This window comes from Miscanthus floridulus, chromosome 14, assembly GCF_019320115.1.
Source record: "Miscanthus floridulus cultivar M001 chromosome 14, ASM1932011v1, whole genome shotgun sequence".
Classification (NCBI taxonomy): domain Eukaryota; kingdom Viridiplantae; phylum Streptophyta; class Magnoliopsida; order Poales; family Poaceae; genus Miscanthus; species Miscanthus floridulus.
The window spans coordinates 20,232,544-20,254,402 of NC_089593.1; the positions used below are offsets into that span (position 1 = coordinate 20,232,544).

At 41.6% G+C, this 21,859-nt stretch overlaps 1 protein-coding gene across 1 annotated transcript in view; it reads right to left on the reverse strand.

Annotated features, from left to right (window-relative positions):
- Window positions 1-13,398, reverse strand: part of LOC136503150 (phosphoinositide phosphatase SAC6-like) — a 28,230-nt gene extending 14,832 nt beyond the window's left edge. Inside the window, exons 1-4 of the mRNA XM_066498319.1 lie at window positions 13,306-13,398; window positions 12,065-12,135; window positions 11,877-11,975; window positions 11,103-11,149 (exon numbers count right to left, since the gene is read on the reverse strand). Coding sequence (XP_066354416.1) covers window positions 11,103-11,149; window positions 11,877-11,975; window positions 12,065-12,135; window positions 13,306-13,398 — 310 coding nt within the window. The remainder of the gene's footprint in view (window positions 1-11,102; window positions 11,150-11,876; window positions 11,976-12,064; window positions 12,136-13,305) is intronic.
- Window positions 13,399-21,859: the final 8,461 nt, after the last annotated feature.

Genomic DNA, 21,859 nt, shown 5'->3' on the forward strand with positions numbered 1-21,859 from the left:
GCTTTTGTGTGGATAGAAACTATATCAACTAGAATTGTGGTAGGTGGCTTGCATTTTTAGTAGGCTAGCGCAACACTTGCTTTGCCTCATAATTGTCTAACCGGTTTGCTAAGTGTTGTTGTAGAAATTTTTATTAGGCTATTCACCCCCCCTCTAGCCATTAGGACCTTTCATGTGGTATCAGAGCCAAGGTCACCGTGATTTGGGGCTTAACAACCTTCGGTGTAAAAATGACTCAAATCAACAACACCAAGAAGCCACCCCAATTTGATAGCTCAAATTATCCCAATTGGAAAGCTAAGATGACAACTTATATCAAGCCAATCAATAGGAAGGTTTGGAAGGTGGTGGAGACCAAAATTGAGATTGAGGATGAAGAGGCTGCCACCACCGCTGAAGAGATGCTACTCCAAAATAATAACATTGCTCTTAGTGCCATCCATGATGCTTTGAATGAGAGAACATTTGAGCAAATCAAGAACATTGAAAGAGCTCATGAGGCATGGAAGAAATTGGAGGAATCATTTGAGGGCACGCAAGCCATGAAGGGTGCAAAGGCATACATTCTCAAAGAGAAGTTTGCAAGCTTCAAGATGAAGGAGGATGAGAGTATGCCAGAGATGTTCCATAGGCTTCAAGTGCTTGTTAATGATCTCAAAGCACTTGGAGAAGAGGTGAAGGACAAGGACTTCTCCCACAAGTTCTTGAAATGCTTGCCTTCAAGATTTGGCACATTGGTCACTATTCTAGTAAGGAGTGGTTTGGACACCATGACACCAAACCAAGTGTTGGGAGATATAATGACCGATGATACATATAGAGATGATGATGAGAAGGAAGAAAAGAAGGAGAAGAAAGATGAGAAGAAAGATGAGAAGAAGAAGAGTGTGGCATTCAAGGCCACATCATCCAAGGGCAAGGCTAAGCAAGAAACATCAAGTGAAGATGATGGTTCATAGGATGATGATGATGATGAGAAGATGGCTCTCTTTGTCAAGAAATTTGGCAAGTTCATGATGAAGAAAGGGTACCATGCTAGAAGAAAGAAATCTTCATCCAAGAACAAGGAAGAGTCAAGAAGGTGCTTCAAATGTGGAAGCAAAGATCATCTTGTTGCTCAATGTCCATACAATAGCGACAATGATGATGACAACAAGAGGAACAAGAAGAAGGACAAGAAGGAAAAGAAAGAGAAGAAGGACAAGATGACCTTCAAGAAGAAGAATGGTGGTTCATATGTGGTCACTTGGGATAATGATGCTTTCTCAAGTGATGATGATGATAGTGATGATGACAAGACCACCAAGAAGAAGCCACTTGCAAGCATTGCAATCAATGAGAAACCTTCTCTCTTCGACACTCCATCATGCTTCATGGCTAAGGCCACTAAGGTACAAACTCTGATGTGGAAGTGATGATGAACATGATAATGAAAGTGATAGTGATGATGATGAACCTACTAAGGATGAACTATTTAACATGCTAGAAGATGCTAGAGAACACTTTGATATCAAGAGAAGGGAATGCAAAAGCTTGTGTAAGGAACTAAAAGCCCTTAAGCAAGCCTTTGATGAGCTCAATGCATCTCATAAGAGGCTAGAGGAAGCCCATGAGAAGCTTGGCAAGGCTCACAAAAATATTGAAAAGGCTCATTCCTCTTTGCTTGATGAGCAAAATAAAAAGAAGCATGTTGAAACTTGCAATGTAGGCTTAACTTGTGATATTATTGATGAATCATTATCTATGGCTATCATTGTTCCTCCCGCTAACCCTTCTTGTAGTACTTCTACTTCCACCTCATCTAGTAGTGATGGTCTCACTTGTGATGCCTCACTAATGGTTGAGAATGAGAACCTCAAGAAGGAGGTCAATAAGCTCACTCACACCTTGGCTAAGGCCTATGGTGGTGAGGACTGCTTGCTTATGTGCTTGGGTAGCCAAAGAGCTTCTCTCTACAAAGAGGAATTGGGCTATACCCCCAAGAAAGGTAAGGCGGCCTTTGCTCCTTACAAGACTAGTTTTGTGAAGAATAATAATCGGTTTTGCACTAGTTACAAGCAAGCTGGTCATAAAGAGCATGAGTGCAAGAACAAGAGCAAAAATGCCAATGTATCCTCAATTAAGATTAATTCTTTCTATGTGCTTACTAAGGGTACAGATGGTGTGAAGGCTAAGTTCATTGGTAAACTATGGATGGGCTCAAAGAAGAAAGCCATTTGGGTACCAAAGAGCTTAGTAACTAACCTTCAAGGACCCAAGCAAGTTTGGGTACCTAAAAAGAATTGATCTTATTTTATAGGTCAATTACAAAGCTGGAGGAAGGCATTGGGTTCTTGATAGTGGGTGCACTCAACACATGACCGGTGATGCAAGAATGTTCAACTCAATCAACACCAATGGCAATGATGGTTATGATAGTATCACATTTGGTGACAATGGCAAAGGAAAGGTCAAAGGGCTTGGTAAGATTGCAATATCTAATGACATGAGCATTTTAAATGTGTTGCTAGTAGAGAGCTTGAACTTCAACTTGCTATCCGTGGCTCAATTATGTGATCTTGGATTCAAATGCATATTTGGGGTAGATGTTGTAGAGATCATAAGTGTAGATGGCTCTAACTTGATCTTCAAAGGCTTTAGATATGAGAATCTATACTTGGTTGATTTCAATGCTAGTGAAGCTAAATTATCTACATGCTTGTTCACTAAGTCTAGCATGGGTTGGTTATGATATAGAAGGCTTGGTCATGTTGGAATGAAACAATTGAATAGATTGGTTAAGCATGACTTCGTTAGAGGCTTGAAAGATATTGTGTTTGAGAAGGATAAACTTTGTAGCTCTTGTCAAGCCGGCAAACAAGTTGGAAACACCCATCCTAAGAAAAGCATGATGAGCACTAGTAAAGCATTTGAGTTATTGCACATGGATTTGTTTGGGCCAACACAATATACTAGCATTGGTGGTAACAAATATGGTTTTGTGATAGTGGATGATTACACTAGATACACATGGGTATTCTTTCTAGTGGACAAAAGTGATGTGTTTGTAACATTCAAATCATTTGTCAAGGGTATTCACAATGAATTTGAAACAACCATCAAGAGAGTAAGAAGTGACAATGATAGTGAGTTTAAGAACACTAGAATTGATGAGTTATGTGATGAATTTGGAATTAGACATCAATTCTCGGCCAAGTACACTCCACAATCAAATGGCCTTGTTGAGAGGAAGAATAGAACACTCATTGATATGGCAAGGTCTATGCTTAGTGAGTACAATGTGAGTCAATCCTTTTGGGCCGAAGCTATCAACATGGCTTGCTATTATAGCAACCGCCTCTATTGTCACCTATTGAAAGAGAAGACATCATATGAGCTCTTGAATGGTAGAAAGCCCAACATTGCATATTTTTGGGTCTTTGGTTGCAAATGTTATATCTTGAAGAAAGGCACTAGATTGGGCAAGTTTAACAAGAAATGTGATGAAGGATTTCTACTTGGTTATTCCACTACAAGCAAAGCATATAGAGTTTGAAATTTGGATAGTAGTACTCTTGAGGAAGTTCATGATGTTGAATTTGATGAAACCAAGGGTTCACAAGTAGAGAATGAGAACTTGGAAGATGTTAGAGGCATTCAACTTTCAAATGCCATGAAGAACATGGATGTTGGTGAATTGAGGCCTAGGCAAGTGAATGATGATGAAGATGATCAAGTGCAAGTGCTCTCGAACTCAAATATGCAAGATGATACAAATCAAGCTAGTACAAGTGGCTCTCATGATAATGAAGAAGATCAAGTGGCTAGTACATCATCTCAACCCAATGATCAAGCAAGTGCAAGCAATCAAGTTCCAATCCTCCAACCAACTAATATTGCAAGGGATCATCCATTGGACACTATCATTGGAGATATTTCTAGAGGTGTACAAACAAGATCAAGATTAGCTTCATTTTGTGAGCATTTCTCATTTGTGTCATCCATTGAACCAAAGAAGATAGATGAAGCATTGAAGGATGTTGATTGGGTAAATGCTATGCATGAAGAATTGAATAACTTTGCAAGAAATCAAGTATGAAAATTAGTAGAGAGACCAAAGGAACACAATGTAATTGAAACCAAATGGGTCTTTAGAAACAAGCAATATCAAGATGGGATAGTAGTAAGGAACAAAGCAAGATTGGTAGCACAAGGTTATACACAAGTTGAAGGTCTTGACTTTGGAAAAACATATGCCCCAGTTGCTAGATTGGAAGCAATTAGGATCTTGCTAGCCTATGCTTGTGCCAAAAACATCAAACTCTATCAAATGGATGTTAAGAGTGCATTTCTCAATGGTTAAATCAATGAAAAAGTATATGTTGAGCAACCTCTCGGTTTTGAAGATGATAAGAAGCCCAACCATGTGTACAAGTTGAAGAAGGCATTGTATGGCTTGAAGCAAGCACCTAGAGCATGGTATGAGAGATTGAGGGACTTCCTACTCTCTAAAGGGTTCATGATGGGCAAGGTTGACACCACTCTTTTCAAGAAGATTGGAAAAGATCTATTTGTATTGCAAATCTATGTTGATGACATCATATTTGGATCAACCAATCAAGACTTTTGTGATGAGTTTGGAAAGATGATGGCTAATGAGTTTGAGATGTCCATGATTGGAGAGTTAAGTTACTTCCTTGGTCTTCAAATCAAGCAATTGAAGAATGGTACATTTGTAAGTCAAGGCAAGTATATCAAGGACATGATCAAGAAGTTTGGCATGAGTGATAGTAAAGCCATTAGCACACCAATGGGAACAAATGGCAACTTGGATAGTGATGCAAGTGGTAATATGGTGGATCAAAAATTGTATCGGTCTATGATTGGAAGCCTACTCTATTTGACCGCATCAAGGCCGGATGTTATGTTTAGTGTATGCATGTGTGCAAGATTTCAAGCCTCACCAAGAGAAAGTCATTTGAAGGCTACAAAGAGAATATTGAGGTACTTGAAGCATACACCAAATGTTGGTTTGTGGTATCCCAAAGGAGCAAAGTTTGAGCTAGTTGGTTACTCTGACTCGAATTATGTGGGATGCAAGGTTGAAAGGAAGAGCACCTTGGGCACATGTCAATTGTTGAGAAGATCACTTGTTTCATGGTCATCAATGAAGCAAAATAGTGTTGCATTATCAACCGTCGAAGCCGAATACATATCCGCCGGTAGTTATTGTGCACAAATACTTTGGATGAAGGTCACTTTGAGTGACTTTGGAATCAAGTTTAAGAAAGTGCCATTGCTATGTGATAATGAGAGTGCAATCAAGTTGACAAACAATCCAGTTCAACATGCAAGAACAAAGCACATTGATGTCCGCCACCATTTCATAAGAGATCACCAACAAAAAGGGGACATTTGTATTGAGAGTGTAGGCACCGAAGATCAACTTGCCGATATATTCACCAAGCCATTAGATGAGAAGAGGTTTTGCAAGCTAAGGAATGAGTTGAACATATTGGATTTCTCAAATTTGTGTTGATGCACCCCCCCCCCATTTATATGACATGCCTCTCCTTCGAGCAATCCAAGGTAAAAGTTGATTGACATGGCATATATCCTTGCTAAGGACATTGTTTAGTGCATCTAGACATATTCCACATTTAATAAGCTCATTCATGAAAATCAAATGAATTTGATGATTATATGGTATCACTATTGCTTCTATGCTTATTTTGATCTAGTGGTAGCATATGACATGATTGTGGGCTTGTAAACCTAGTGTTTGATCTAGAAAATGAGCTCTAAGTGTTTAACTCAACATGGTACAAGATAACCCTTATTTGGAGGTGTAAAGAAGCTAAACGGAGTTAAATATCTTTGGCAAATGATCTAGATTGAACCAAATTTGGGAAAATTATCCTCACTCCATTGATTGACATTGATAATCTCAACATATCTACATTTTAAACATTTGTGGTCATTGATGACAAAGGGGGAGAAATAGTGCACAAAGATAGTAAAAACACAACAGAGGGGAGAGAAATAAAGATATAAGTGATAGGGGGAGAATTTGACATAAGGGAGAGATATGACAAAGGAAATGATTCAATTTAAATTTTGAGCACACAAGTATGGGGAGCAAGCTCATGAACTTGTATGGTGCATTTGAATGTGCATTTCATTTGTTTGCTTGCATGGCAAAAGTTTTAAATTTCAATATCCATACTTGTGTGGTGTATGCTAGGTGTAGGTTTGAATGATGAAATAAAAATCTAGCATGCATAGGTTATCTAGTGATTTCATTTCTAAGTGTTTCCAAGTGGTAACGAGCTAACCATGGTGCTAAGGATGGTATAATGTTGCACTCCGATTGGTATCACGCTTCAAAGGTCCATCTTTTATACCTTAGCATCATTTGGTAGACATTGTCTCCTATATTTCCTATCTAAGCATATGTGCAAGCTTCAATCCAAACTCTTAGCACATATGTAGGGGGAGCAATTGCTACCATTTGGGGTTCATGAAACTTGTTCATATCCTTTTACAAATGGTAAAAATGCTTGGGAAAGCAATATGAATTCAATTGAATTTCAATTCATATCTTTGTGTAAGGGTTGTTATCAATTACCAAAAAGGGGGAGATTGAAAGCTCTAGTTTGGTTTTGGTGAATTGATGAAACCCTAAGTGCTAACCTAGTTTATCAAGTGATCATGAGACAGGTAGCACATTCCAAGTGGTGAAGCAAATGAAGATCATGACATGAAGATAGCGATGCCATGGTGATGATCAAGTGCTTGGACTTGAAAAGAAGAAAGAGAAAAATAAAAGGCTCAAGGCAAAGGTATAAATGGTAGGAGTCATTTTGTTTTGGTGATCGAGACACTTAGTGAGTGTGATCACATTTAGGATCGATAGTCGTACTATTAAGAGGGGTGAAACTCGTATCGAAATGCTGTTATCAAAGTGCCACTAGATGCTCTAACTCATTGCATATGCATTTAGGATCTAGTGGAGTGCTAACACCCTTGAAAATGTTTGTGAAAATATGCTAACACATGTGCACAAGGTGATACACTTGGTGGTTGGCACATTTGAGCAAGGGTAGGAAAGTCCACCGGCGGAATGCAGATAGTCCGATGGTGCCACCGGTGCCCTAGACAGAAAAGACGGAGGTCATTGTAAGTGATCGAACGCTGGTCTCGGTTGGACCGGCACATCCGGTCAGTGGCAGCAGAGGGCATGTGTTTTGGTCTCATGACCGGATGCTGGGTCGCTCAGCGACCGGACGCTAGAAGGCTGTGTTCGGTCCAGCTGATGTGGCAGTGCACAGGGGAGTCGCCGTGTGACTGAACGCTGGGTGAGTCCGGTCTAGCATGACTGGACGCATCCGGTCGTCAAAAATCATCTCTGGATGCTTACTGAAAATGACCGGACGCTGGGGTTCAGCGTCCGGTCACTTTGAGCTGCTGCGTCCGGTCGTCACTTGATCGTTGAGATCGGGCGATCAACATTTGAAGAGAGGGGACACGTGGCACGCATCGCGTGACCAGATGCTAAGGTCTAGCGTCTGGTCAATATGACTGGAGCATCCGGTCACCCCGCGTTATGCCCAGTGAAGGGGTACAATGACTCTATTTCATGGGGGCTTCTATTTAAGCCCCATGGCCAGCTCAAGCTCACTCTCTTGGCCATTTTGCATTGACATAGCAACCTTGTGAGCTTAGTCAAAACCCTCCCACTCATCTCCATCATTGATTCATCATCTTTGTGAGATTGGGAGAGAATCCAAGTGCATTGCTTGAGTGTTTGCATCTCGAGGCACTTGGTGTTCGTGTTTCGCTGCGGGATTCGCTTGTTACTCTTGGTGGTTGCCGCCACCTAGATGGCTTGGAGCAACGAGAATCATCGAGCGGAGGTTGGTGATTGTCTCCGGCTCCGATCATGGTGATTGTGAGGGGTTCTTGACCTTTCCCCGGCGGAGAGCCAAAAGGTACTCTAGTGGATTGCTCATGGCTTGTGTGATCCTCATCTTGTGTTGGTTGTGCGACACCCTTTTGAGGCTTTGGCGTGTGATGCCAATTAGCGCGTGAACCTCCAAGTGAGTGAATCGCCACAACAAAGAGTAGCTTGACGGCAAGCAAGTGAACCTCGGTAAAAATCATTGTGTTCATCCTTTGATTCCGAGGTGATTGGTCTTCATTGATATTGATTATTGTGATTGATTGGTTCACTCCTCGACACGGCGGTATAACTATCTTGCTTACTCTATTTACATTACCACAAATTAGTTATCAAGCTCTTTAGTGTAGCTAGTTGTGAGAGCTTGTTAGTTTGGTTAGTGTGGCTCTTTAGTCAGCCTTTGAGAGCACACTAACTTAGTGTAGTGACATAGCTATTGTGTGGATAGAAACTATATCAACTAGAATTGTGGTAGGTGACTTGCATTTTTAGTAGGCTAGCGTAACACTTGCTTTCCCTCATAATTGTCTAACCGGTTTACTAAGTGTTGTTGTAGAAATTTTTATTAGGCTATTCACCCCCCCTCTAGCTATTAGGATCTTTCACCATGGAAGATGGCATAGAAGATACAGCCGCTGCAGCCGTCATGGGTCTCCGTGGTCGTCGCTTTGAGGATATGAAGGAGGATCAATATCGATTCCTCCCTCACCAACACCCTGAATTGGAGTGGGCAATGATGGACCCTCAGGGCATGGATCCAACTACCCAAGTGATGATACACTTTGGTTCTGAGTCAGTAGCGAAGATTCGACTACTGGAAGATCAGTTGAAGGCACAGTAGAAGACCCTTAAGAGATACCAACAAGTGATAGATGAATAAATGGTGTGCCTCAACCTGCCAAGGATGTATGAGGATCTTCCCCATGAATTTCTCCCATAGGTGTTGGAGTTCCTTTTTATGTGATAAGACGTTAGTAGAACGGGTCAAGTTGAGTCAAGTCAAGTCTAAAAGTGCGGTGTGAACATTGGTGTGCTAGTTGATTTGTTATTATATTTATGCGTGAGTTGGATTTTTATAATGAGTGCTGGAACTTTATGGGCATGTCCGCAAGTTCCATAGTTAAGAATATTAAAGTTTGAGTCAATAAATAAATAGTTGGGTTTGGTACCTCATGTTCTCTCGGATCTATTTTTCAGAGCAGCCCGGCCTTATCTCAATGCCAATCTAAATCTAGTTGACCAAAAATTATGAAATTTTTATGGGAACAACTAGACTTAAGTATCTTTCCAATTCCTCTAGAATTACCCCTATATCGGATCTGGTTTGAGAGATATAACAGTTTTAAGTTGAAATTTCTTTGCAGTCTGGAATCTGGAACAGTTCGGTTGTGTTCTGTTTTTGAGTAACCTAATGATAGAATCTAGGCATGTGTTCTGAATAAAAGTTGTATATAATTTCTTAAGCTTTCCAACCGTGTAAAGTATGTCTCTTTTGAATATCTGGAACTCGAGATATGACGGTTTTACCGAGCTGCTGATGTTGGGACTCATCCAGAAAATTTTCAGAATGTATTCTATATCTCTATAAGTGTCTATAACTTGAAAATCTCTAAATTTTAAATGTTTGTGTTGGATGTCAGATGTTTGGAAGAGGAAGAGGCCGAGGTCGTGGAGGTGTTCCCCCACATCCACCACCACCACCGCCACCTACTATTGAGCAGGTTCTGGCAGTGCAGACACAGCTTATGCAAGCTCTAGTGCAGAATCAGCAGAATCAACCAATTGGTGGAGCACCGCGTGACAAGCATGGTGAATTCTTGAAGGGCCGCCCCCGGTGTTTTCTCATGCCACTGATCCACTGGAAATAGATGATTGGCTTCATGTAGTGGAAAAGCAACTCAACATAGCACAGTGTGATGACCAGCAGAAGGTGTTGTATGCATCAGGACAACTTCAGGGAGAAGCCCAAGACTGGTGGGAGGCATTCAAGTATGGACGTACCGTTAATGCTCCTCCTGTCACCTGGCAGGAATTTAGAGAGAATTTCAGATCCTACCACATACCTGAAGAATTGATAGAGCTCAAGAAGGAGGAATTCAGAGCTCTAAAGCAGGGATCTATGTCCGTAGCTGAGTATCGTGACAAGTTTGCTCAGTTGTCATGTTACGCTCCAAATGAGTTGGCTAATGATGCTGATAAGCAACACCGCTTTCTCAAGGGCCTGTATAACATCCATAAGCAGTATCTCTTTGCCTTGGTAATAGATGAGGTTACCAGGAACATACAAGGGGATATCTCTTGGTGTATGTTGTTCGCTGATGATGTAGTGTTAGTGTACGAAAGCCAGGCAGGAGTAAATAGGAAACTAGAGTTATGGCGGCAGACCCTTGAGTCTAAAGGTTTTAGATTAAGTAGAACTAAAACCGAATACATGAGATGCGACTTTGGTGGAGTTGTACAGGAGGAGGGAGATGTGAGTTTGAAAGGTCAAGTAGTGCCTAAGAAGGATACCTTTCGGTATCTAGGATCGATGCTATAGAGGGATAGAGATATTGATATGAACATTAGCCATAGAATCAAAGCAGGGTGGATCAAGTGGCGACAAGCTTCTGGCATTCTCTGTGACAAGAGGGTACCACAAAAGCTAAAAGGCAAGTTCTATAGAATGACGATTAGACCGGCTATGTTGTATGGAGCAAAATGTTGGCCTACAAAGATTTGATATGTTTAACAACTGAGTGTTGCAGAAATACATATGTTGAGATGGATTTACGGTCACACAAGAATGGACCGAGTTCAGAACGATGATATACATGATCGCCTAGACGTAGGACCAATTGAAGAAAAGCTTGTCCAACATCGGTTGAGGTGGTTTGGCCATGTCCAAAGGAGACCTCCAGAGGCACCAGTGCAGTATGGAGTCCTAAGCCAAGCTAATAATATGAGGAGAGATAGAGGAAGACCAAAATTGATATGGGGGGAGACAATAAAAAAGATTTGAAAGCTTGGGATAAACCTAGAGATCTATGTTTGAATATGAGTGCTTGGAAAGCAGCTATTGAAGTGCCTGAACCGTGACTTGGGGCTCTTGGTGGGTTTTAACTCTAGCCTACCCCAACTTACTTGAGACTGAAAGGCTATGTTATTGTTGTTGTTGTAGTGCCAGTCTGCTCTTCAAGTTTCTCGTGTTTATCATTTATAAGGAAGTACCTATCACATAACCATATTAGCAAGACCATGCAAACAAAATGACAACATCCAGAGATGTAAGAGGCTTTGGAAACCAGGTATAAAGGAACATATTACTAAGATACATAGAAGAACTGACTAGACAAGAAGATAACAAACCAATAAGAGTATGACTAGTGACTGAATGCACTGCATTCTCCCCACTTAGCCAGAAATTCCGAATATGAAAAACAAAAATCTGCACAGTAGGTTCTTAATGCATCTGTACTACCCCCTAAAGGCTCCAGCCAGATTCCAATTGGTAATGTGCAAGATTAGATAGGTTTGACTTTGTGTAGAAAAGCTCATTCTGCATCAGGCTGGATCAGCGTAAATTCTATACACCAACAGATTAAAGAACTAATGATTCACTCAAGTGCGACTCCTATGCAGTTGTTTTTTTTTCTCGAACACACAAGAGAGCTGCGTATCTTTTATATTAGGGAGAAAAGGGGTATGAGAAACCCCAAACAACAAAGAAACCACCTCAACACACCCCGACACACAGCCACAAGAAGCCCACAAACACTCACAAACAAACTTGGTTTTTGCATGCAGATTTGATGCGATTGGTGGTTTTGTGTTGACCAAAACACAATTGGTGATTGATTCGGCCCCGATATAACAAGGTTTGTTTGACAAACGCCAAGAATGTACACAAATGATAAAGGGCATGACATTGAATATATTGTATCAGCTAGCAGCATACTTATGTTTCTGAAGATAGTCCTTGATCTGATCATACAGCCGAGAAAGGCGCTCAAAGTGAATATGACCACAAACTCGGTGGAAGTCGAAGTGCACATATTTGCAAGACATAGGCATTCACATATGCTTAGCTACAATACAACATGATAGAAGCTGTGAGTAGTCAATAGTGGAGAAAGAAATTGTTACCTTAGATCTTCACTGAGAATAGGTTCAATAGATTTTGCATATCTTTCATGGAGGCGGCCCTCACCGTCACCCTGAAAGATAGAACAAAGCCAATAAACAAGTAAACTACTCTATGCAACATAAGCAGGAAGGAAACACTGTATTACATTTCAACAAAACAAAAATGCACACTTGGGAAGAAAAGCATGCAAGTATGCACAATGCATATGAGTTTCGCTCAAAAAAAACAATGCATATGAGCATATCAGACATCAATCCTAATATTAAGAATTTGAATTCGACTTTGAAAAATAGTCATCTTAAAGAGGAGCATATCACAAACACCAACGAGAGAATTTAATTTGAAGAACAGTTAAATTTTATTCAGTAAATTATAATATTGTTATTTTTCTGACTAACGTTGATAATAGCAATATTATAATGTTTATTCATAAGGTTTTCCATGCATTAATTCTATTTCTGCCCAACGGTGATGTAGAATTAGTGTATAAGAAAGTTATATGTTTTAATTTTGAACAACGTTAAATTAAGACAAGCAATTATTATGTCAATTTTCTCACTCTCTAACGGTGTTTTTCAGGACTCAACCCAATGGCTTTTATCTCACACATACCGCCTCTTGAAGGGGGCAACTATAGGGTATGGCGAGAGAAGTATGAACTAGCACTTACGCTGTCTAAAAATGACCTAGCGCTTACCTCCCCGTGTCCTACTGAGCCAGTGGACCTGGTGAGGGAAGAAAATGAGTCTGATGCTGATTTCATTGCTCGGCAGCGAGATCATGCATACGTGCTTGATGGTGGCTAAGTCCACTATTTCAGATGCGATAAGAGGGTCTATCCCAGATTGTGATACTGCCATAGAGTATCTTAAGAATGTGGAGAGTCAGTTTACTAGCTCTTCAAAGTCTTATGCTAGTACTTTGATCAAAAAATTGTTCAATGAGAAATACACTGGTGGCGGTATCAGAGAGCACATACTGAAGATGAGCAACATGGCTTCGAAGCTGAAGCCAATGGATTTGGGGCTCAAGGATGATTTCCTTATTCATTTGGTTTTTGCTTCCTTGCCCAAAGAATATGAAACTTTTGTTGTGAACTACAACATGCAGCCCGATAAGTGGGATATAGAGAAGTTCATTGCAATATGTGTTCAAGAAGAGGAGAGGTTGAAAAGCTCATAGGGTGACTGTGCTAACCTTGTGAAGGACAACAAGAAGAATTTCAATAAGAATGCCAAACCTCAAGGGAAATCCCCTCAGACTGAGCACCATCAGAAGAAATAATGTCCAAGTTGAAAAAGATCAGTGTAAATGGTGCAAGCAGCGTGGACATTACTAGAGGGACTGTCCAGACTTCCTAAAAAGCCTTCTGAAGAGAGGTGAGGATTTCATTACATTCATAGATGAATCCTTGTATTTAAGTTATGCAAAATCTACTTGGTGGATTGATTCAGGTGCAACTGTTCATGTTGCAAATTCATTACAGGGATTCCGTACGAGGAGAACCCTGCAAACAGGAGAAAGAAGAATTAAAGTTACAAATAGAGTTGAAGCTGAAGTTGAAGCCATTAGAGATCTTTCTCTAGAATTAGATGATGGTTTTAGACTTCAGCTTTCAGATATTCTTTATGTACCCTCTTTGCGTAGAAACTTGATAAGTGTTTCAAGATTAGATGATGATGGATATGATTGCCATTTTGGTATTGGCAAATGTCGGATTGTAATTAATAATAAGTGTGTTGGTCTTGCCTTCCGACAAGACAAGCTTTATTTACTATCACTTTCTAAGAATGTTAATGATATGAGCACTGAGAATGAGAATGCTTCCTCGTCTATGAATGCAACAAATAAGCGAAAGAGAGTGCATGATGTATCTTTGAAATTTTGGCACTGTTGTTTAGGCCATATTTCAAGGGGGAGAATAGAGCGATTGATTAAGAAATCAATTCTTCCGCCTTTAGAATTTTTAGATTTAGAACAATGCATTGATTGCATAAAAGGAAAACGCGTTAAGAAAATAAAGAAAGATGCCAAACAAAGCGTAGGAATTTTAGAAATAATTCACACAGACATCTATGGTCCTTTTCCTGTGAAAAATATGGATGGTTATGATTCATTTATAACATTCACAGATAATTATTCTCATTTTGGCTATATTTATCCAATTAAGGAAAGATCGGAAGCATTGGATAAATTTAAGATATTCAAGGCTGAAGTAGAAAATCAGCACAACTTAAAGATTAAGGTAGTAAGGTTCGATCATGGGGGAGTACTACGGTCGACACACCCCATATGGCCAAGTTCCTGGACCTTTTGCAAGGTTCTTACAGGAAAATGACATAGTAGCCCAGTATTCTACACCGGGTGAGCCTCAGCAGAATAGAGTAGTTGAAAGATACAACCGTACCTTAATGGATATGGTGAGAAGCATGATAAGTTACTCTTCTTTACCAATAAGTTTATGGATGGAGGCGTTGAAAACTGCCATTCATATTCTTAATCGAGTGCCAAGTAAGTCGGTGCCCAAGACACCGTATGAGTTGTGGACAGGAAAGGAACCCTCACTGAACTATTTTCGTGTGTGGGGTTGTCTAGCTGAGGCTAAAGTCTTTAACCCAAACATAGGGAAGCTATACTCCAAGACAATCAGTTGTCATTTCATTGGCTATCTAGAAAAGTCAAAAGATTATCGCTTCTATTGTCCTGATAGACAAACGAAGTTTGTAGAAACAAGACACGCTGTGTTCTTGGAGGATGATATGATCAGGGGGAGCATGGTAGCGCAAGAAATTAATTTTGAAGAGAAGCGGGTATACGTGCCCACTCTGATGGTTCAGAAGCCATTCTTCACGCTAGCTGTTGTTGTTGTACCAACAGTGCAAGACACTGTAGTAATGGCATCTGTTGTTAGTTCTCCTGTGGCAACAATGAATGAACATGAGGAGCCTGTCCTTCAGGATCCCATAGAACCCGTTGTCACACACGAGGAAGAGCAACAACAGCCTCATATAGAACAAGCGTCATCTAATGAGGCCCCTAGAAGGTCTCAAAGAGTCAGGAGATCAGCCATTCCTGATGACTACGAAGTTTATGAATGTGAGGAATTTCAAATGGAGGGTGATCCCACCTCATTTGAAGAAGCCATGAGAAGCGCTCACTCATCAAAGTGGTTTGAAGCCATGGAAGATGAAATGAAATCAATAAAAACCAATGGTGTTTGGGACTTAGAAATAATTCTTAAAGGAGCTAAGACAGTAGGCTATAAATGGGTCTACAAAACCAAACATGACTCCAAAGGGAATATAGAAAGATTCAAAGCACGACTTGTGGCGAAAGGCTGCACGCAAAGAGAAGGTATAGATTATAATGAGACATTTTCTCCAATCTCATGTAAGGACAGTACAGTGGTGAAGGTAGATGCAACACTCTACCGGAGCATCGTCGACGGTCTGCGGTACCTAGTCCAACGAGGCCGGACATTGCGTTTGCCGTGGGCTACGTCAGCCGCTTCATGGAGGATCCCCGAGAGGATCACTGGGCCGCAGTGAAGTGGCTGCTGCGCTACGTCAAGGGGACGGTGGATCAGGTGATTGTCTTCCCCAAGACCGGCGGAAGTGGGCTACAGCTCACTATATTCAGCGATGCAGACATGGTGGGGGACATCAATGGACGGTGGAGCACCTCTAGCGTGCTCGTCTTCCTCGGGTCGGCTCCAATCTCATGGCTGTCGCTGAAACGGAAGGTGGTGGCGCTGTCCATGTGCGAGGCAGAGTACGTGGCGACGGCCATAGCGGCGTGCCAAGCTGTGTGGCTGCGCCGGCTGCTGTGCGAGCTGGCCAGTGTGGAAGCTCACCCACCAGCACTGATGGTGGACAATCAGCCCGTCATCACCCACGTGAAGAATCCGGTTCTCCACGACCGGAGCAAGCACATCGACGTCAAGTTCTACTTCCTCAGGGACTGTGTCGATGGAGGACAGATCGTCATCGAGTTCGTCGAAACTGGTCTGCATCTCGCGAACGTCCTCACCAAGACGCTCGGCCGTCTTCGGTTCACGGAGTATAAGAAGATGATCAGCATGGTGGAGGTTCTAGGGTTAGCAGTAGAATTAGAAAAAGAATTGTAAAGTAATCTGCTGCTCTCCCTCTATACGGACGGCAGGGGCAGGCGTCGAAAGGGCTCCCCTGCCGCATTGTAGCCATAGCAGGGCAGACGCCAAAGTAAGCCCTGTTGTCATATTTAGTCACTGTAGCAGCATGGCAGCCTGGCATGTCTGTGTATTAGGATTAGATGGGTAGAGTTGTAGTTTAGTTTTGTCATCTTCTCTGCAGAGTTCCGACTAACGCTGATGCTTGTACTGTCACTCTGTTCTCCCTTCCTCATCTACCAGGATGGGAATTCAGATAAGACCAGCATATCAGTTCTAGATCACGTGACACATACGTTTGGGAATGGAAGTTTCCAGGGCCACACTGCAACTCAAAGAGGCATCTCCTCGTGATGGGTTATCTTGCGCTGGCACTTGTCTGGCCCGAGCAAAGTATTTAAGCTCAAGATGGAAGTTCTGATAGGTTCAGCACATACATCTGTCTGCTCAAATTCGATTCTGATCTCGAGTGGTGCTAAGAAACTTAGAACATAGCGATGGCAGCTTGGCAATTTTCTCCGACCAGTAGTGTACTTGTCACTAAATAACAGTATAACACTGATGTTATATCATCATGAAGAGGGAATAAGGTCTTTTCTGTCTGAAGTTTCTTTTATGAACTCTGAAGCATTGCCTCATTGTCTGAATCTGAACGAAATGCCAATCGGTTGCATCGTGCATGTTTACATGTGTGGTCTTTGTGAAAAGCTAGGAAATCTGAGCCTGTTTGGATCCCTGGAATTAAATTCATTCTAATAATTATAATTTAAGCATAGATTAATTAAGCTAATATAGTTGTATATGGAGTATATTTGTATATTTATTTTTAGGCATACTAGGGACATACTTATATGTTGTATTTCTATTATAGGGAAATGAGTTGAAGAGTGTGCTATAAGTTGGAGAATAGAATTATAATAGAGTGGTCTATAGAATTCATTTCCATCTCCTACCCTATGAATTTATGATAGGCTTATTTGTGAGCTTAGAAAAATTATGTAATTTTAAATTCTAAGTTAAATAGCCTAAACCATTACGTATATTTCAATTCCTTCCAAACGAAGGAATCCAAACGACCTCTTAGCGCCAGTAAACCTGTATGTAAGAGAAAAGGACTTGAGAGAAGACAGAATAAATCATTCCGTACTTTTATGATCGGTCACTCCAGCCAGCCAGCACAGAGTAATGGGTGTTTCAGAAAGCAGTACTGGCTTGCATGACCTATAGGTTATGAATGGGAATTTGAGCAATAATGCAGCTCGAAGTGGTCTCTTTGTACTGGGCAGTGGGCACAGATGAGCCATTGCTTCAGTATTCTGATATTCAATTTAAATTTTGAGCACACAAGTATGGGGAGCAAGCTCATGAACTTGTATGGTGCATTTGAATGTGCATTTCATTTGTTTGCTTGCATGGCAAAAGTTTTAAATTTCAATATCCATACTTGTGTGGTGTATGCTAGGTGTAGGTTTGAATGATGAAATAAAAATCTAGCATGCATAGGTTATCTAGTGATTTCATTTCTAAGTGTTTCCAAGTGGGTAACGAGCTAACCATGGTGCTAAGGATGGTATAATGTTGCACTCCGATTGGTATCACGCTTCAAAGGTCCATCTTTTATACCTTAGCATCATTTGGTAGACATTGTCTCCTATATTTCCTATCTAAGCATATGTGCAAGCTTCAATCCAAACTCTTAGCACATATGTAGGGGGAGCAATTGCTACCATTTGGGGTTCATGAAACTTGTTCATATCCTTTTACAAATGGTAAAATGCTTGGGAAAGCAATATGAATTCAATTGAATTTCAATTCATATCTTTGTGTAAGGGTTGTTATCAATTACCAAAAAGGGGGAGATTGAAAGCTCTAGTTTGGTTTTGGTGAATTGATGAAACCCTAAGTGCTAACCTAGTTTATCAAGTGATCATGAGACAGGTAGCACATTCCAAGTGGTGAAGCAAATGAAGATCATGACATGAAGATAGCGATGCCATGGTGATGATCAAGTGCTTGGACTTGAAAAGAAGAAAGAGAAAAATAAAAGGCTCAAGGCAAAGGTATAAATGGTAGGAGTCATTTTGTTTTGGTGATCGAGACACTTAGTGAGTGTGATCACATTTAGGATCGATAGTCGTACTATTAAGAGGGGTGAAACTCGTATCGAAATGCTGTTATCAAAGTGCCACTAGATGCTCTAACTCATTGCATATGCATTTAGGATCTAGTGGAGTGCTAACACCCTTGAAAATGTTTGTGAAAATATGCTAACACATGTGCACAAGGTGATACACTTGGTGGTTGGCACATTTGAGCAAGGGTAGGAAAGTCCACCGGCGGAATGCAGATAGTCCGATGGTGCCACCGGTGCCCTAGACAGAAAAGACGGAGGTCATTGTAAGTGATCGAACGCTGGTCTCGGTTGGACCGGCACATCCGGTCAGTGGCAGCAGAGGGCATGTGTTTTGGTCTCATGACCGGATGCTGGGTCGCTCAGCGACCGGACGCTAGAAGGCTGTGTTCGGTCCAGCTGATGTGGCAGTGCACAGGGGAGTCGCCGTGTGACTGAACGCTGGGTGAGTCCGGTCTAGCATGACTGGACGCATCCGGTCGTCAAAAATCATCTCTGGATGCTTACTGAAAATGACCGGACGCTGGGGTTCAGCGTCCGGTCACTTTGAGCTGCTGCGTCCGGTCGTCACTTGATCGTTGAGATCGGGCGATCAACATTTGAAGAGAGGGGACACGTGGCACGCATCGCGTGACCAGATGCTAAGGTCTAGCGTCTGGTCAATATGACTGGAGCATCCGGTCACCCCGCGTTATGCCCAGTGAAGGGGTACAATGACTCTATTTCATGGGGGCTTCTATTTAAGCCCCATGGCCAGCTCAAGCTCACTCTCTTGGCCATTTTGCATTGACATAGCAACCTTGTGAGCTTAGTCAAAACCCTCCCACTCATCTCCATCATTGATTCATCATCTTTGTGAGATTGGGAGAGAATCCAAGTGCATTGCTTGAGTGTTTGCATCTCGAGGCACTTGGTGTTCGTGTTTCGCTGCGGGATTCGCTTGTTACTCTTGGTGGTTGCCGCCACCTAGATGGCTTGGAGCAACGAGAATCATCGAGCGGAGGTTGGTGATTGTCTCCGGCTCCGATCATGGTGATTGTGAGGGGTTCTTGACCTTTCCCCGGCGGAGAGCCAAAAGGTACTCTAGTGGATTGCTCATGGCTTGTGTGATCCTCATCTTGTGTTGGTTGTGCGACACCCTTTTGAGGCTTTGGCGTGTGATGCCAATTAGCGCGTGAACCTCCAAGTGAGTGAATCGCCACAACAAAGAGTAGCTTGACGGCAAGCAAGTGAACCTCGGTAAAAATCATTGTGTTCATCCTTTGATTCCGAGGTGATTGGTCTTCATTGATATTGATTATTGTGATTGATTGGTTCACTCCTCGACACGGCGGTATAACTATCTTGCTTACTCTATTTACATTACCACAAATTAGTTATCAAGCTCTTTAGTGTAGCTAGTTGTGAGAGCTTGTTAGTTTGGTTAGTGTGGCTCTTTAGTCAGCCTTTGAGAGCACACTAACTTAGTGTAGTGACATAGCTATTGTGTGGATAGAAACTATATCAACTAGAATTGTGGTAGGTGACTTGCATTTTTAGTAGGCTAGCGTAACACTTGCTTTCCCTCATAATTGTCTAACCGGTTTACTAAGTGTTGTTGTAGAAATTTTTATTAGGCTATTCACCCCCCCTCTAGCTATTAGGATCTTTCACCATGGAAGATGGCATAGAAGATACAGCCGCTGCAGCCGTCATGGGTCTCCGTGGTCGTCGCTTTGAGGATATGAAGGAGGATCAATATCGATTCCTCCCTCACCAACACCCTGAATTGGAGTGGGCAATGATGGACCCTCAGGGCATGGATCCAACTACCCAAGTGATGATACACTTTGGTTCTGAGTCAGTAGCGAAGATTCGACTACTGGAAGATCAGTTGAAGGCACAGTAGAAGACCCTTAAGAGATACCAACAAGTGATAGATGAATAAATGGTGTGCCTCAACCTGCCAAGGATGTATGAGGATCTTCCCCATGAATTTCTCCCATAGGTGTTGGAGTTCCTTTTTATGTGATAAGACGTTAGTAGAACGGGTCAAGTTGAGTCAAGTCAAGTCTAAAAGTGCGGTGTGAACATTGGTGTGCTAGTTGATTTGTTATTATATTTATGCGTGAGTTGGATTTTTATAATGAGTGCTGGAACTTTATGGGCATGTCCGCAAGTTCCATAGTTAAGAATATTAAAGTTTGAGTCAATAAATAAATAGTTGGGTTTGGTACCTCATGTTCTCTCGGATCTATTTTTCAGAGCAGCCCGGCCTTATCTCAATGCCAATCTAAATCTAGTTGACCAAAAATTATGAAATTTTTATGGGAACAACTAGACTTAAGTATCTTTCCAATTCCTCTAGAATTACCCCTATATCGGATCTGGTTTGAGAGATATAACAGTTTTAAGTTGAAATTTCTTTGCAGTCTGGAATCTGGAACAGTTCGGTTGTGTTCTGTTTTTGAGTAACCTAATGATAGAATCTAGGCATGTGTTCTGAATAAAAGTTGTATATAATTTCTTAAGCTTTCCAACCGTGTAAAGTATGTCTCTTTTGAATATCTGGAACTCGAGATATGACGGTTTTACCGAGCTGCTGATGTTGGGACTCATCCAGAAAATTTTCAGAATGTATTCTATATCTCTATAAGTGTCTATAACTTGAAAATCTCTAAATTTTAAATGTTTGTGTTGGATGTCAGATGTTTGGAAGAGGAAGAGGCCGAGGTCGTGGAGGTGTTCCCCCACATCCACCACCACCACCGCCACCTACTATTGAGCAGGTTCTGGCAGTGCAGACACAGCTTATGCAAGCTCTAGTGCAGAATCAGCAGAATCAACCAATTGGTGGAGCACCGCGTGACAAGCATGGTGAATTCTTGAAGGGCCGCCCCCGGTGTTTTCTCATGCCACTGATCCACTGGAAATAGATGATTGGCTTCATGTAGTGGAAAAGCAACTCAACATAGCACAGTGTGATGACCAGCAGAAGGTGTTGTATGCATCAGGACAACTTCAGGGAGAAGCCCAAGACTGGTGGGAGGCATTCAAGTATGGACGTACCGTTAATGCTCCTCCTGTCACCTGGCAGGAATTTAGAGAGAATTTCAGATCCTACCACATACCTGAAGAATTGATAGAGCTCAAGAAGGAGGAATTCAGAGCTCTAAAGCAGGGATCTATGTCCGTAGCTGAGTATCGTGACAAGTTTGCTCAGTTGTCATGTTACGCTCCAAATGAGTTGGCTAATGATGCTGATAAGCAACACCGCTTTCTCAAGGGCCTGTATAACATCCATAAGCAGTATCTCTTTGCCTTGGTAATAGATGAGGTTACCAGGAACATACAAGGGGATATCTCTTGGTGTATGTTGTTCGCTGATGATGTAGTGTTAGTGTACGAAAGCCAGGCAGGAGTAAATAGGAAACTAGAGTTATGGCGGCAGACCCTTGAGTCTAAAGGTTTTAGATTAAGTAGAACTAAAACCGAATACATGAGATGCGACTTTGGTGGAGTTGTACAGGAGGAGGG